Raw genomic sequence first — 17,524 nt, forward strand, 5'->3', positions numbered from 1 at the left:
AGGCCATGAATCACTTTGCCTTATTTGTTCATCTGGAGATATTTTTTCAACTGGGAAAGCTGAAATGCAAAGAGTTGAAATGAATGCATTGAATTATCAGATATTAGAGTTAGGGTCATCTAATTCCATCCGTTTTTTAGAGGTAGAAGTGGGTCCTACAGAAAACAGATGTCCGATTCAATATTGTATGACAATTTAGTAGTAGATAATGGAAAATCAGGTATTTTACTACAATTTTGTGTGGTTTGCATAACACCACGATTTGTTCACAAAGAAAAAAATATTGAAACAGTCAGAACAGGAATGCATTTCTTCTGATCCTAACACTACTATATGTACTAGAAAATTGTATAGACCTCAGTGACTACTAAGATTATTTTATCATCAGTTCCTCTAATTTTAAAAGGAGCAAAAGTTTTTATGTCCTTTGTGAATTTAAGAGGCCTTGATTTTAAATTGACTTTGGACTATCTAGTCTATTTTGCAAATCTTTTGCTAAATTTGAAGTACAAAGGTGTTAATTATGTGTATAGAAAAAGTAATATAATTTAAGATCCTTGCACTTGGCTGATTCAGCCCTAGTAATGACTGGATTCCAGCCTGATGACTCTCACATGGCTTGGTCTCCAGCTGAGTTGAAAGACATTTACCTTGAAACTTCTACATTTGCTACATTTTGTTTACTTGAAACTTCTATTTTGCTACATTTGCTAATTTGAAAGCAGACGTTTGGAAGACTAATAACTTCTATCTAGTCACATGGTCATTTGATTATTGCTGTTACAGGAAAACAGTACTCATCCAATGACTGGCAACTTTATTATAACTATTAAAATGTCCTTGATATCTTCCTATGCATGAAGTATGTAGAGCACATATGTCAAAAATATATTGTCCCATTTCTCAAGGCTCTTATAGTGTACCAGGAGACAGAATTATGTGTAGCATATTTTAATCTATGAGTTGATTTCCTTACCCTACTTCCAGCCTGACCAAGTCCATTGGCTTCTTTACTCAAAGCCTAGAGTGAAGTGGTTAACAATGAAACAAGATGCTATGAGTTTGATCCCCAGTCTGGTCACGTGCTAACCATTTAAACTTGGGCAGGTTATTTAATTTTTTGTACCTCAGTTTCCTTACCTGTAAAATGGGGTAATAATAATATTAAGTTGAACTATACAAAATTAGTATTTTTCAAAGTCAAAATAAGTAGAACATGGCATAATTAAATATTTATCCTCATGGGTTGTTATAAGATTTATTAAAAGTCAGCATTTAGAAGAGTGTTAGCACATAGCAAGCATTCAATAAACATTGGCTACTGTTATACAAATCCTATCCACCCCTTAGAAGGAGAATTCTCATCTCACTTGCTTCCCATCTTGCTTTAACTACTTTGCTCTTAGCATTACTGTCTAAACCAGTTATGTGGCAATAACATGTAAAATCCTGTAACACTTCCTTTTCTGCTATTTAATTATTTATATATTTATTCTCCATCCAGTGAAATCAAAATTTCCTTAAAAAGCAGAAACATACTGAAAATAGTTTCATCTTCTCCACTAACTACCAAAATATGTTCTATTTGGGACCAATTACAAGCAGTTTCCACATCCAAAAATTTTTCTAATATGTGTATGCATTATGCACATGCATGTGTGTACAGGCTGAGAGAAAGAAATCTTTAATTTGTTTCTTGGTGTTTTGCAGTTAATATCATAGGGAAATTAAATTAAAATTTATTTTAAATTACCTATGTTATACAGTATTCACTAAGCATTTATCAAGTGATATGAACAATGTCAAGGTGACAAATTATCCTTTGTAAATAGTGGCAAAACTTCGTCCTTTTTCTGAAGTCCTTTGGTAGTTTCTACTTTCCACATATATGGCAGCTCATGCCATTGACTTTTAGTCTGTCTAGCAAGATTGCATAAACCTGCTGGCCCAGACAAATCTACTAGGAATCATAGTCTAAAATACTGGTAAAAAAAAAAAATAGTTTTCAGCTATAACACATAAAAACCATGAAGTCCTTAAAAAACATCCCTTGGAAATAAACAGTAAAGAAATATGAATATATATATATATATATATATATATATATATATATACACACATATATATATGTGTGTGTGTGTGTGTTTGTGTGTGTGTGTGTGTGTGTGAAGTAAACTCTATGGACTATTTTAGGCCATTTCAAATGCTGGAGTCTGGGGGCCATCTTTTAGAATTGAAAGCTATCGTAGAGTACCAAATCTATACTTTAAAAATTAGATAACATCATAAGATGATTTTCTGATCTGTTAAAATTAAGCACTTTCATTCTTCTTTTTTTTTTAAAATGGTGTTTGTATGCAGGTAATAACTTTCCCAATTTGGTATTAGTCCATTAAATGAAACAAGTAATCTGCAATGATTTCAATGGTAAACAAAAACTGACCAGTACTAAAACTTGAATATATTTGTAAAATAACAGCATTAACTTAAATGCTCTTGAGGTAGGGGTAAGACACTTGGCTCACTGGGTTTACACATAATTCAGAGATGTGACTCCTACTGTTGACCACTTTTTCTGTCTTTTTGTCTCTACATTCAGACTCTCTAGAAAGTGAACCTATTAGTTTTATCTGTAATCTCTATAGTAATGATCAAATCTCTCTGAGCACTGACCTTTTTTTTTTTTTTTTTTTGGTGGTACGCGGGCCTCTCACTGTTGTGGCCTCCGCCATTGCGGAGCACAGGCTCCGGATGCACAGGCTCAGTGGCCATGTCTCACAGGCCCAGCCACTCCATGGCATGTGGAATCTTCCTGGACCAGGGCACAAACCCGTGTCCCCTGCATCGACAGGTGGACTCTCAACCACTGCACCACCAGAGAAGCCCTGAGCACTGACCTTTGAAATTCGTACTGATGTTCATATAAAATCACTTCTAAAACCTCTTTTATTCTTCTAAGGAATACATCTCCTTCAGTAACTCAACTGGTTATCTTACAGTTTGCAGATTTCACTCCTCTCCCTATTTAGTCCTTTTATTCCATTGTATCCTATCACCCATCAGTTCTATGTACTCCACCAAACTAGACCAGAGTGCCTTTTATTATGTGCAGACTGTGCAATAATCTTATTAAAAGGGAGTCTTAAATGACACGAAAAAGAAAGCTGGAAAAAGAAAAACATATGGAGGCTATATAATGTACTTCTAAACAGCCAATGGATCACTGAAGAAATCAAAGAGGAAATCAAAAATTACCTAGAGACAAATGAAAGTGAAAAGGAAAGAGATCATAAAGATAAGAGCAGAAATAAATGAAATGGATACAAAAAGAAGATAAACATCAACAAAACTAGAAACTAGTTCTTGGAAAAGATAAATAAAATTGATAAACCTTTAGCTAGACTCATCAGAAGAAAAAGAGAAATGGCCCAAATAATAAAATTAGAAATGAAAAAGAAGTTACAACTAACACCACAGAAATGCAAAAAATAAGAGACTGCTGTGAACAACTGTGTGCCAATAAAATGGACAACCTAGACCAAGAAATGGATAAATTCTTAGAAAGGTACATTCTTCCAAGACTGAACCAGGAAGAAGTAGAAAATATGAACAGACCAATTACCAGTAATGAAATTGAATCAGTAATTTTAAAACTCCCAAGAGAAGTCCAGGACCAGATGGCTTTACAGGTGAATTCTACTAAACGTTTAGAGAATAATTGACACTTATCCTTCTCAAACTATTCCAAAACATTTCAGAGGAAGGAGTATTTCCAAACTCATTCTATGAGGTCAGCATCACCCTGATACCAGAAGCAGACAAAAATATTACAAAAAAAAAGATAATTAAAGGCCAATATCTCTGATGAACATAGATTCAAAAATCCTCAAGAAAATATTAGCAAACCAAATCCAACAATACATTAAAAGGTTCATATATTATGATCAAGTGGGATTTATTCCAGGGATGGAAGTATTTTTTTAACATCTGCAAATCAGTCAGTGGGATACACCACATTAACAAATTGAAGAATAAAAAACCATATGATCATCTCAATAGATGCAGAAAAAGTTTTTGTTAAAATTATACATCCATTTATGAGAAAAACTCTCTAGAAACTGGGCACAGAGAGAACATACCTCAACATAATAAAGGTCATACATGACAACCCACAGCTAACATCATACTCAATGGTGAAAAGTTGAAAGCATTTTCTCTAAAGATCAGGAATAAGATAAGAACGCACACTCATGTCACTTTTATTCAACATAGTTTTGGAAGTCCTAACCACACCGATCAGAGAAGAAAAAGAAATAAAAGGAATCCAAATTGGAAAGGAAGAAGTAAAGCTGTCACTGTTTGCAGATGACATGATATTATATGTAGGAAATCTTCAGTACAACACAAGAAAAGTACAAGAGCCCATCAGTGAATTCAGTAAAGTTGCAGGATACAAAACTAATATAAAAGAATCTGTTGCATTTCTATACACTAACAATGAACTATTGGAATGGGAAATTAAGGAAACAATCCCATTTACCATGATACCAAAAAGAATAAAATACCAAAATAAACCTACCTAAGGAAGTAAAAGACCTATACTTGCAGAAATGTAAGACACTGGTGAAAGAAGTTGAAGATGACACAAGCAGCTGGAAAGATACACTGCATCCTTCGGTTGGAAGAATTAATATTATTAAATTACCATACTGACAGAGGATCGGTGCCGAGCGGCACTCACCCGCCCGAGAGGCTTGTCTGCTCACCCGCCAGGGCGGGCGGCGCTGGAAGCTGAGGCTCGGGCTTCAGTCAGAGCGCAGGGAAAGGACTGGGGCTGGCGGCGAGAACTCAGCCTGAGGGGGGCTAATGTGCCACGGCTAGCCGGCAGGGAGTCCGGGAAAACTCTGGAGCTGCCGGAGAGGCAAGAGACTTTTTCTTCCTCTTGGTTTCCTGGTGCGCGAGGAGAGGGGATTGAGAGCGCTGCTTGAAGGGGCTCCACAGACGGGCGCGGGTCGAGACTGAAAGCGCGGAGCCCGGTGACGGGCGTGGGACGCTGGGGCTGCTGCTGCCGCCGCCGGGAAGCCTGTGTGCGAGCGCAGGTCACTGCCCACACCGCCCTTCCGGGAGCCTGTGCAGCCCGCCACTGCCGGGGTCCCGGGATCCAGGGGCGGCTTCCCTGGGAGAACGCACGGCGCGCCTCGGGCTGGTGCAACGTCACGCCGAACTCTGCCGCTGCAGGCTCGCCCCGCACTCCGTGCCCCTCCCTCCCGCCCGGCCTGAGTGAGCCAGAGTCCCCGAAGAGGCTGCTCCTTTAACCCTGTCCTGTCTGAGCGAAGAACAGACGCCCTCCGGGGACCTACACGCAGAGGCGGGGCCAAATCCAAAGCTGAGACCCAGGAGCTGTGAGAACAAAGAAGAGAAAGGGAAACCTCTCCCAGCAGCCTCAGAAGCAGCGGATTAAAGCTCCACAATCAACTTGATGTACCCTGCATCTGTGGAATACATGAATAGACAACATATCATCCCAAATTGAGGAGCCAGGAGTCAGTGCTGTGCCTCTGAGGTGGGAGAGCCAACTTCAGGACACTGGTCCACAAGAGACCTCCCAGCTCCACATAATATCAAACGGCGAAAATCTTCCAGAGATCTCCATCTCAACACCACCACCCAGCTTCACTCAACGACCAGCAAGCTACAGTGCTGGACACCCTATGCCAAACAACTAGCAAGACAGGAACACAACGCCACCCATTAGCAGAGAGGCGGCCTAAGATCATAAAAAGTCCGCAGACACCCCAAAACACACCACCAGACGTGGACCTGCCCACCAGAAAGACAAGATACAGCCTCATCCACCAGAACACAGGCACTAGTACCTTCCACCAGGAAGCCTACACAACCCACTAAACCAACCTTAGCCACTGGGGACAGACACCAAAAACAACGGGAACTACGAACCTGCAGCCTGCAAAAAGGAGACCCCAAACACAGTAACATAAGCAAAATGAGAAGACAGAAAAACACACAGCAGGAGAAGGAACAAGATAAAAACCCACCAGACCTAACAAATGAAGATGTAATAGGCAGTCTACCTGAAAAAGAATTCAGAATAATGATGGTAAAGATGATCCAAGATTCTATTTCCCAGATCCAAAATCTTGGAAATAGAATAGACAAAATGCAAGAAACAGTTAACAAGGACCTAGAAGAACTAAAGATGAATCAAGCATCGATTAAAAACACAATACATGAAATAAAAAATACTCTAGATGGGATCAATAGCAGAATAACTGAGGCAGAAGAACGGATAAGTGAGGTGGAAGATAAAATAGTGGAAATAACTGCTGCAGAGCAAAACAAAGAAAAAAGAATGAAAAGAACAGAGGACAGTCTCAGAGACCTCTGGGACAACATTAAACGCACCAACATTCGAATTATAGGGGTTCCAGAAGAAGAAGAGAAAAAGAAAGGGACTGAGAAAATATTTGAAGAGATTATAGTTGAAAACTTCCCTAATATGGGAAAGGAAATAGTTAATCAAGTCCAGGAAGCACAGAGAGTCCCATACAGAATAAATCCAAGGAGAAATACGCCAAGACACATATTAATCAAACTGTCAAAAATTAAACACAAAGAAATCATATTAAAAGCAGCAAGGCAAAAACAACAAATAACACACAAGGGAATCCCCATCAGGATAACAGCTGATCTCTCAGCAGAAACTCTACAAGCCAGAAGGGAGTGGCAGGACATAATTAAAGTGATGAAGGAGAAAAACCTGCAACCAAGATTACTCTACCCAGCAAGGATCTCATTCAGATTTGATGGAGAAATTAAAACGTTTACAGACAAGCAAAAGCTGAGAGAGTTCAGCACCACCAAACCAGCTTTACAACAAATGCTAAAGGAACTTCTCTAGGCAAGAAACACAACAGAAGGAAAAGACCTACAATAACGAACCCAAAACAATTAAGAAAATGGGAATAGGAACATACATATCGATAGTTACCTTAAATGTAAATGGACTAAATGCTCCCACCAAAAGACACAGATTGGCTGAATGGATACAAAAACAAGACCCATGTATATGCTGTCTACAAGAGACCCACTTCAGACCTAGAGACACATACAGACTGAAAGTAAGGGGATGGAAAAAGATATTCCATGCAAATGGAAACCAAAAGAAAGCTGGAGTAGCAATTCTCATATCAGACAAATAGACTTTAAAATAAAGACTACTAGAAGAGACAAAGAATGACACTACATAATGATAAAGGGATCGATCCAAGAAGAAGATATAACAATTGTAAATATTTATGCACCCAACATAGGAGCACCTCAATACATAAGGCAAATACTAACAGCCATAAAAGGAGAAATCGACAGTAACACAATCATAGTAGGGGACTTTAACACCCCACTTTCACCAATGGACAGATCTTCCAAAATGAAAATAAATAAGGAAACACAAGCTTTAAATGATACATTAAACAAGATGGACTTAATTGATATTTATAGGACATCCCATCCAAAAACAACAGAATACACATTTTTCTCAAGTGCTCATGGAACATTCTCCAGGATAGATCATATCTTGGGTCACAAATCAAGCCTTGGTAAATTTAAGAAAATTGAAATTGTATCAAGTGTCTTTTCTGACCACAATGCTATGAGACTAGATATCAATTACAGGAAAAGAGCTGTAAAAAATACAAACACATGGAGGCTAAACAATACACTACTTAATAACGAAGTGATCACTGAAGAAATCAAAGAGGAAATTAAAAAATACCTAGAAACAAATGACAATGGAGACACGATGACCCAAAACCTATGGGATGCAGCAAAAGCAGTTCTAAGAGGGAAGTTTATAGCAATACAATCCCACCTTAAGATACAGGAAACATCTCGAATAAACAACCTAACCTTTCACCTAAAGCAATTAGAGAAAGAAGAACAAAAACACCCCAAAGTTAGCAGAAGGAAAGAAATCATAAAAATCAGATCAGAAATAAATGAAAAAGAAATGAAGGAAACGATAGCAAAGATCAATAAAACTAAAAGCTGGTTCTTTGAGAAGATAAACAAAATTGATAAACCATTAGCCAGACTCATCAAGAAAAGAAGGGAGAAGACTCAAATCAATAGAATTAGAAATGAAAAAGGAGAAGTAACAACTGACACTGCAGAAATACAAAAGGTCATGAGAGATTACTACAAGCAACTCTATGCCAATAAAATGGACAACCTGGAAGAGATGGACAAATTCTTAGAAATGCACAACATGCCAAGACTGACTCAGGAAGAAATAGAAAATATGAATAGACCAATCACAAGCACTGAAATTGAAACTGTGATTAAAAATCTTCCATCAAACAAAAGCCCAGGACCAGATGGCTTCACAGGTGAATTCTATCAAACATTTAGAGAAGAGCTAACACCCATCCTTCTCAAACTCTTCCAAACAATATCAGAGGAAGGAACACTCCCAAACTCATTCTACGAGGCCACCATCACCTTGATACCAAAACCAGGCAAGGATGTCACAAAGAAAGAAAACTACAGGCCAATATCACTGATGAACATAGATGCAAAAATCCTCAACAAAATACTAGCAAACAGAATCCAACAGCACATTAAAAGGATCATACACCATGATCAAGTGGGGTTTATTCCAGGAATGCAAGGATTCTTCAATATACGCAAATCAATCAATGTGATACACCATATTAACAAGTTGAAGGAGAAAAACCATATGATCATCTCAATAGATGCAGAGAAAGCTTTCGACAAAATTCAACACCCATTTATGATAAAAACCCTGCAGAAAGTAGGCATAGAGGGAACTTTCCTCAACATCATAAAGGCCATATATGACAAACCCACAGCCAACATTGTCCTCAATGGTGAAAAACTGAAACCATTTCCACTAAGATCAGGAACAAGACAAGGCTGCACTCTCAGCACTCTTATTCAACATAGTTTTGGAAGTTTTAGCCACAGCAATCAGAGAAGAAAAGGAAATAAAAGGAATCCAAATCGGGAAAGAAGAAGTAAAGCTGTCACTGTTTGCAGATGACATGATACTATACATAGAGAATCCTAAAGATGCTACCGAAAAACTACTAGAACTAATCAATGAATTTGGTAAAGTAGCAGGATACAAAATTAATGTACAGAAATCTCTGGCATTCCTGTACACTAATGATGAAAAATCTGAAAATGAAATCAAGAAAACACTCCCATTTACCATTGCAACAAAAAGAATAAAATATCTAGGAATAAACCTACCTAAGGAGACAAAAGACCTGTATGCAGAAAATTATAAGACACTGATGAAAGAAATTAAAGATGATACAAATAGATGGAGAGATATACCATGCTCCTGGATTGGAAGAATCAATATTGTGAAAATGACTCTACTACCCAAAGCAATCTACAGATTCAATGCAATCCCTATCAAACTACCACTGGCATTTTTCACAGAACTAGAACAAAAACTTTCAAAATTTGTTTGGAAAAACAAAAGACCCCGAATAGCCAAAGCAATCTTGAGAACGAAAAACGGAGCTGGAGGAATCAGGCTCCCTGACTTCAGACTATACTACAAAGCTACAGTAATCAAGACAGTGTGGTACTGGCATAAAAACAGAAAGATAGATCAGTGGATCAGGATAGAAAGCCCAGAGATAAACCCACGCACATATGGCCAACTTATCTTTGATAAAGGAAGCAGGAATGTACAGTGGAGAAAGGACAGCCTCTTCAATAAGTGGTGCTGGGAAAACTGGACAGGGACATGTAAAAGTTTGAGATTAGATCATTCCCTAACACCATACACAAAAATAAGCTCAAAATGGATTAAAGACTTAAACGTAAGGCCAGAAACTATCAAACTCTTAGAGGAAAACATAGGTAGAACACTCTATGACATAAATCACAGCAAGATCCTTTTGGACCCACCTCCTAGAGAAATGGAAATAAAAACAAAGATAAACAAATGGGACCTAATGAAACTTCAAAGCTTTTGCACAGCAAAGGAAACCATAAACAAGACCAAAAGACAACCCTCAGAATGGGAGAAAATAGTTGCAAATGAAGCAACTGACAAAGGATTAATCTCCAAAATTTATAAACAGCTCATGCAGCTCAATAGCAAAAAAACAAACAACCCAATCCAAAAATGGGCAGAAGACTTAAATAGGCATTTCTCCAAAGAAGATATACAGACTGCCAACAAACACATGAAAGAATGCTCAACATCATTAATCATTAGAGAAATGCAAATCAAAACTACAATGAGATATCATCTCACACCAGTCAGAATGGCCATCATCAAGAAATCTAGAAACAATAAATGCTGGAGAGGGTGTGGAAAAAAGGGAACACTCTTGCACTGCTGGTGGGAATGTAAATTGGTACAGCCACTATGGAGAACAGTATGGAGGTTCCTTAAAAAACTAAAAATAGAACTACCATATGACCCAGCAATCCCACTACTAGGCATATACCCTGAGAAAACCATAATTCCAAAAGAGACATGTACCAAAATGTTCATTGCAGCTCTATTCACAATAGCCCGGAGCTGGAAACAACCTAAGTGTCCATCATCGGATGAATTGATAAAGAAGATGTGGCACATATATACAATGGAATATTACTCAGCCATAAAAAGAAACAAAACTGAGCTATTTGTAATGAGGTGGATAGACCTAGAGTCTGTCATACAGAGTGAAGTAAGTCAGAAAGAGAAAGACAAATACCGTATGCTAACACATATATATGGAATTTAAAAAAAAAAAAAAAGTCATGAAGGACCTAGGGGCAAAACGGGAATAAAGACACAGACCTACTTGAGAATGGACTTGAGGATATGGGGAGGGGGAAAGGTAAGCTGTGACAAAGCGAAAGAGAGGCATGGACATATATACACTACCAAACGTAAGGTAGATAGATAGTGGGAAGCAGCCACAGAGCACAGGGAGATCAGCTCGGTGCTTTGTGACCGCCTGGAGGGGTGGGATGGGGAGGGTGGGAGGGAGGGAGATGCATGAGGGAAGGGATGTGGGAACAGATGTATATGTATGACTGATTCACTTTGTTATAAAGCAGAAACTAATTAAAAAATTAAAAAAAAAATTACCATACTACCCAAGGAAATATACAGATTCAATGCAATCCCTATCAAAATACCAATGACATTTTTCACAGAACTAGAACAAATAATTTTAAAATTTGTGTGGAAACACAAAAGACACCAAATAGCTAAAACAATTTTGAGAAAGAACAGTGCCAGAGGAATCAAGCTCCCTGAGTTTACATTATAAAACAAAGTGACAGTAATATACTGGCACAAAAATAGACACATAGGTCAATGGAGCAGAATAGAGGGCCCAGAAATAACTGCACCCTATGGTCATTTAATCATCAACAAAGGAGGCAAGAATATACAATGGAGAAAAGACCGTCTCTTCAGCAAGTCGTGCTGGGAAAGCCGGACAGCCTCATGTAAATCAGTGAAATTAGAACACTCTCTCACACCATATGCAAAAATAAACTCAAAATGGATTAAAGTCTTAAATGTAAAACTATATGTCATAAAACTCCTAGAGGAAAACATAGGCAGAACACTCTTTGACATAAATTGCAGCAATATTTTTTGGGTCTGTCTCCAAAGGCAAAGGAAATAAAAGCAAAAATAAATAAATGGGACCTAGTTAAACCTAAAACCTTTTCCACAGTAAAGGAAAACATACACAAAAAAGACAACCTACTGAATGGGAGAAACTATTTGTAAATGACATGACTGCCAATAATGGGTTAATATCAACAATATATAAACATCTCATACAACTCAATACACATACACACACAAAAAATCAACTTTTAAAATAGGCAGAAGAACTGAACAGACATTTTTTCAAAGAGGGAATGCAGATGGCCAACAGCCACATGAGAATATGCTCAACATTGCTAATCATCAGGAAAATGCAGATCAAAACCACAATGAGGTATCACCTCACACATGTCAGAATGGCTATTATCAAAAAGAACACAAATAGCAAATGTTGGTGAGGATGTAGAGAAAAGGGAACCCCTTGTACACTGTTGGTGAGAATGTAAATTGGTGCCCCCACTGTGGAGAACAGTATGGAGGTTCCTCAAAAAGCTAAAAATAGAACTACCATATGACCCAGCAGGTAATAAATGGGCATATGTCCAAAAAAACAAAAACACTAATTTGAAAAGATACATGCACCCCAATGATCATAGCTGCATTATTTACAATTGCCAAGGTATGGAAGCAACCTAAGTGTCCATCAACAGGTGAATGGATAAAGATGCATTGGTATATATACACAATGCAATACAACTCAGCCATAAAAAAAAAATGAAATTTTGCCATTTGAAGCAACATGGATGGACGTGGAGGGTATTATGCTAAGTGAAATTAATCAAACAAAGAAAATACTGTATGATATGACTTACAGTGGAATCTAAAAAATACAACAAACTAGTGAATAAAACACAAAAAAAGCAGGCTCACAGATATAGAGAACAAACTAGTGGTTACCAGTAAGGAGAGAGGAGAAGAAGGGGCAATATAGGGGTGGGGGGACAATGGTTATTATGGGATTATATGAAATCCTGTGTGTAAAACTTTTGAAATGTGTAAAGTACAACAGAATTTAAAGAATATTTCTTTCAATAAAAAATGGTATATTGTATGCAAAAAAAGCATATCAACATACTCTTTGGACATAATTAAAAGCAATTATTTCTATTAATCTGCATACCTAATATGGTTTTTTATCAAAATTTGGATATTTAGACTTAAGATGACAGTGCATTCATATAGAATATACATCATGCTTTGACCATTTCTCTATCATGTAGAGTTTCAATTGTTCATTATGACCTTTGTGTCGAAGACACAAAATTGCCAGTTACAATGAAATATAAAACAGGCACCCTAAGCCAAAACGGGATGGAAGGTAGAATGAATCAGGATGACAAGAAATATTCTTGATAATACTTGTACCTTTTTAACTGTCTTCTCAATAAGCATGTCTCCAACTGGCATTAGAATACCTCCAAACACAGCCAGGACTGCACCAATGACAGCACCGGCGATGAGCCCGCAGTTTCGATCGCAGCCCATTTTTCTTGTTCAGGAGGACAGCTAAGGTTCAGCACCGGCTTCTTTCAAACTCTCAGGTTTCCAGGAGGTCTGGTTCTATCATTGGAAGGAGATCATAAAGCAGAAACTTAAATACCAGTAGAAAAAGATCAAAGTAAACATGCAACTGAAACAGATCATTTTGCCAGTTATAAATAAACAGATGCTTTTTTTAATATACAAAACTTTCTAGGTTTTTTCCTTTCTTGATTTGAACTACCTACCAGTGGTAGAAGTAATAAATATTGTCACATAGAGCATTTCTTTAAAATTCTCCTCTTTTAAATTTTCTTTCTATGGATGATTAACACACTGAAATACTAACTAAGGAGAATATGCTTACTGTACTCTCACCCCCTGCCTACTTTCCATCAGCCTGGGACACTTACGGGCATCTTTATCCTCTATCCGGCTTCTCCACTCAAACACAACCATCTGTCTTCACCCTACCTGGAGTTCTCCTGCAAACTGAATGTGGGAGGACTGATGTCTTTTCCATCCAAATGCTAAGCAAATACAGTGACAGATGTTTTCTTTACTATTCCTTTTTCACAAATAGAAAGGTAGGGATTTTATAGGAAATGATCTGATGAGTCTATGAAGAAATCAATTTTTCTAATCATTTATAAGCTATCTCTTAAAACAGAAAAGCATGAGTAAGTTGGGAAAATAATACTAGAATGGTCTCTAATATCATCAAAATTATAAGCACCATTAAAAGAAAGTTCCACTGTCAGGAATATTGAGTTCATGCCTGAATTCTTTCTTATGCACAGTGTTGAAAACATTGAAATATTTTAAAGAAGAGTATTTTCAATTTAATTTTTAATAACTGACTTTTAGATAGTTGGGAGGAAAAAAGATTTGAAGAAAATATGTAAGGTAGAGGATAACTAGTTTCTGTCACAGCATTGGTTTCTTACTAGTCTCAAATGAATTTTTTAACATATTCAAGTGCAATATTGTTCATTTTGTCATGGGCAGCTGACTCATGCCAATTCTGTTAAAATATGTAGATTGTGTCAGTATGTATTTCACCTAGTCAGTCTTATCTTTGGTATCTTCATATAATATATGCTCCTTTCATAAAGATTGAAAGAAAACTCTTAGTGGAATTGGTAGATCCTTTTGTAACAAAGTTAGTAAGAATTTGCTATTCTAGTATTCAAAACCCTGTTCATTTGAGATATTTTGTTTGCAACAGCATTTTTTTAAATGGGGTTGACCTGACATTGATAAATGGAATGTGCTTTGTATTTATAAAAAATTATTTCCTGCTTCAAAATGCCCCTGGCAAAGGAAAACAAAAATGCCAACAGAATGGAGGCCACAGACAGAAAAGACACACAAACAATATTTTTGTCATCCTCGTGACTATAATAATAAAAATTATATTTTGTTCTGGGCTCAGTTTTTCCCTCTATAGCTTTGTAGTGGTAGAAATACCTCTCTGATGATTTTACTAGTATTTCTCTCCACTTGAGGAACAATTTAATTCTTTTAAAGTCTTGATATTAATTAATACTTTAAGAAAATAAGGAAAGTTAGGTTTTCCCCCAAATGTATAACAAAATTATAACCATTTTCATGGCAATATTTTTTTATACAGCAGGTTCTTATTAGTCATCAATTTTATACACATCAGTGTATACATGTCAATCTCAATCGTCCAATTCAGCACACCACCATCCCCACCCCACTGTGGCTTTCCCCCCCTTGGTGTCCATACGTTTGTTCTCTATATCTGTGTCTCAACTTCTGCCCTGCAAACCAGTTTATCTGTACGATTTTTCTAGGTTCCACATACATGTGTTAATATACAATATTTGTTTTTCTCCTTCTGACATACTTCACTCTGTATGACAGTCTCTAGATCCATCCACGTCTCAAAAAATGACTCAACTTTCTTCCTTTTTATGGCTGAGTAATATTCCATTGTATATATGTACCACAACTTCTTTATCCATTCATCTGTCAGTGGGCATTTAGGTTGCTTCCATGACCTGGCTATTGTAAATGGTGCTGCAATGAACATTGGGGTGCATGTGTCTTTTTGAATTATGGTTTTCTCTGGAATATGTCCAGTAATGGGATGGCTGGATCATATGGTAATTCTATTTTTCATTTTTTAAAGAACCTCCATACTGTTCTCCATAGTGGCTATATCAATTTACATTGCCACCAACAGTTCAAGAAAGTTCCCTTTTCTCCACACCCTCTCCAGCATTTGTTGTTTGTAGATTTTCTGATGATGCCCATTCTAACTGGTGTGAGGTGATACCTCATTGTAGTTTTGATTTGCATTTCTCTAATTATTAGTAATGTTGAGCAGCTTTTCATGTGCTTCTTGGCCATCTGTATGTCTTCTTTGGAGAAATGTCTATGTAGGTCTTCTGCCCATTTTTTGATTGGGCTGTTTGTTTCTTTATCTTGAGCTGCATGAGCTGTTTATATATTTTGGACATTAATCTTTTGTCTGTTGATTTCTTTGCAAATATTTTAGCCAATTCTGAGGGTTGTATTTTCATCTTGTTTATGGTTTCCTTTACTGTGCAAAACCTTTGAAGTTTCATTAAGTCCCATTCGTTTATTTTTGTTTTTATTTCCAGTACTCTAGGAGGTGGATCAAAAAGATCTTGCTGTGCTTTACGTCAAAGAGTGTTTTTCCTATGTTTTCCTCTAAGAGATTTATAGTGTCTAGTCTTACATTTAGGTCTGTAATTCATTTTGAGTTTATTTTTGTGTATGGCATTAGGCAGTGTTCTAATTTCATTCTTTTACATGTACCTGTCCAGTTTTCCCAGCACCACTTATTGAACAGACTGTCTTTTCTCCATTGTATATCTTTACCTCCTTTGTCATAGATTAGTTGACCATAGGTGAGTGGGTTTATCTCTGGGCTTTCTATCTTGTTCCATTGATCGATGTTTCTGTTTTTGTGCCAGTACCATACTGTCTTGATTACTGTAGCTTTGTAGTATAGTCTGAAGTCAGGGAGTCTGATTCCTCCAGCTCCATTTATTTCCCTCAAGACTGCTATGGCTATTTGGGGTCTTTTGTGTCTCCATACAAATTTTAAGATTATTTGTTCTAGTTCCATAAATAATGCCATTGGTAAGTTGATAGGGATTGCATTGAATCTGTAGATTGCTTTGGGTAATATAGTCATTTTCACAATATTGATTCTTCCAATCCAAGAACATGGTGTATCTCTCCACTTGTTGGTATCATCTTTAATTTCTTTCATCAGTGTCTTATAGATTTCTGCATTCAGATCTTTTTTCTCCCTATGTAGGTTTATTCCTAGATATTTTATTCTTTTTGTTGCAATGGTAAATGGGAGTGTTTCCTTAATTTCTCTTTCAGATTTTTCATCATTAGTGTATAGGAATGCAAGAGATTTCCGTGCATTAATTTTGTATCCTGCAACTTTACCATATTCATTGATTAGCTCTAGTAGTTTTCTGGTGGCCTTTATAGGATTCTCTATGTATAGTATCATGTCATCTGCAAACAGTGACAGTCTTATTTCTTCTTTTCCAATTTGTATTCCTTTTATTTCTTTTTCTCTTCTGATTGCCATGGCTAGGACTTCCAAGGCTATGTTGAATAATAGTGGTGAGAGTGGACATCCTTGTCTTGTTCCTGATCTTAGAGGAAATGCTTTCAGTTTTTCACCATTGAGAATGATGTTTGCTGTGGGTTTGTCGTATATGGCCTTTATTATGTTGAGGTAGGCGCCCTCTATGCCCACTTTCTGGAGAGTTTTTTTTATCATAAATGGGTGTTGAATTTTGTCAAAAGCTTTTTCTGCATCTACTGAGATGATCCTATGGTTTTCATTCTTCAATTTGTTAATATGGTGTATCAGATTGATTGATTTGTGTATATTGATGAATCCTCACATCCCTGGGATAAATCTCACTTGATCATGGTATATGATCCTTTTAGTGTGTTGTTGGATTCTGTTTGCTAGTATTTTGTTGAGGATCTTTGCATCTATATTCTTCAGTGATACTGGTCTGTAATTTTCTTTTTTTTTAGTTTCTTTGTCTGGTTTTGGTATCAGGGTGATGGTGGCCTCATAGAATGAGTTTGGGAGTGTTCCTTCATCTGCAGTTTTTTCGAAGAGTTTGAGAAGGATGGGTGTTAGCTCTTCTCTAAATGTTTGATAGGATTCACCTGTGAAGCCATCTGGTCCTGGGCTTTTGTTTGTTGGCAGATTTTTAATCACAGTTTCAATGCCATTACTTGTGATTGGTCTGTTCATATTTTCTATTTCTTCCTGGTTCAGTCTTGGAAGGTTATACCTTTCTAAGAATTTGTCCATTTCTTCCAGGTTGT

The 17,524-nt window shown here is 37.1% G+C and overlaps 1 protein-coding gene across 2 annotated transcripts in view; it reads right to left on the reverse strand.

Moving 5' to 3' along the window:
* Positions 1–17,524, reverse strand: part of LOC308622677 (platelet glycoprotein 4-like) — a 66,057-nt gene that overhangs the window by 31,432 nt on the left and 17,101 nt on the right. For both annotated transcript variants that reach the window (XM_081244250.1, XM_081244251.1), the window contains exon 2: positions 13,043–13,237. In XM_081244250.1, the coding sequence (XP_081100376.1) occupies positions 13,043–13,162 (120 nt within the window). In that variant the 5' untranslated portion in view covers positions 13,163–13,237. The remainder of the gene's footprint in view (positions 1–13,042; positions 13,238–17,524) is intronic.

Source organism: Mesoplodon bidens (assembly GCF_964165515.1).
Source record: "Mesoplodon bidens genome assembly, chromosome: 9".
NCBI lineage: Eukaryota > Metazoa > Chordata > Mammalia > Artiodactyla > Ziphiidae > Mesoplodon > Mesoplodon bidens.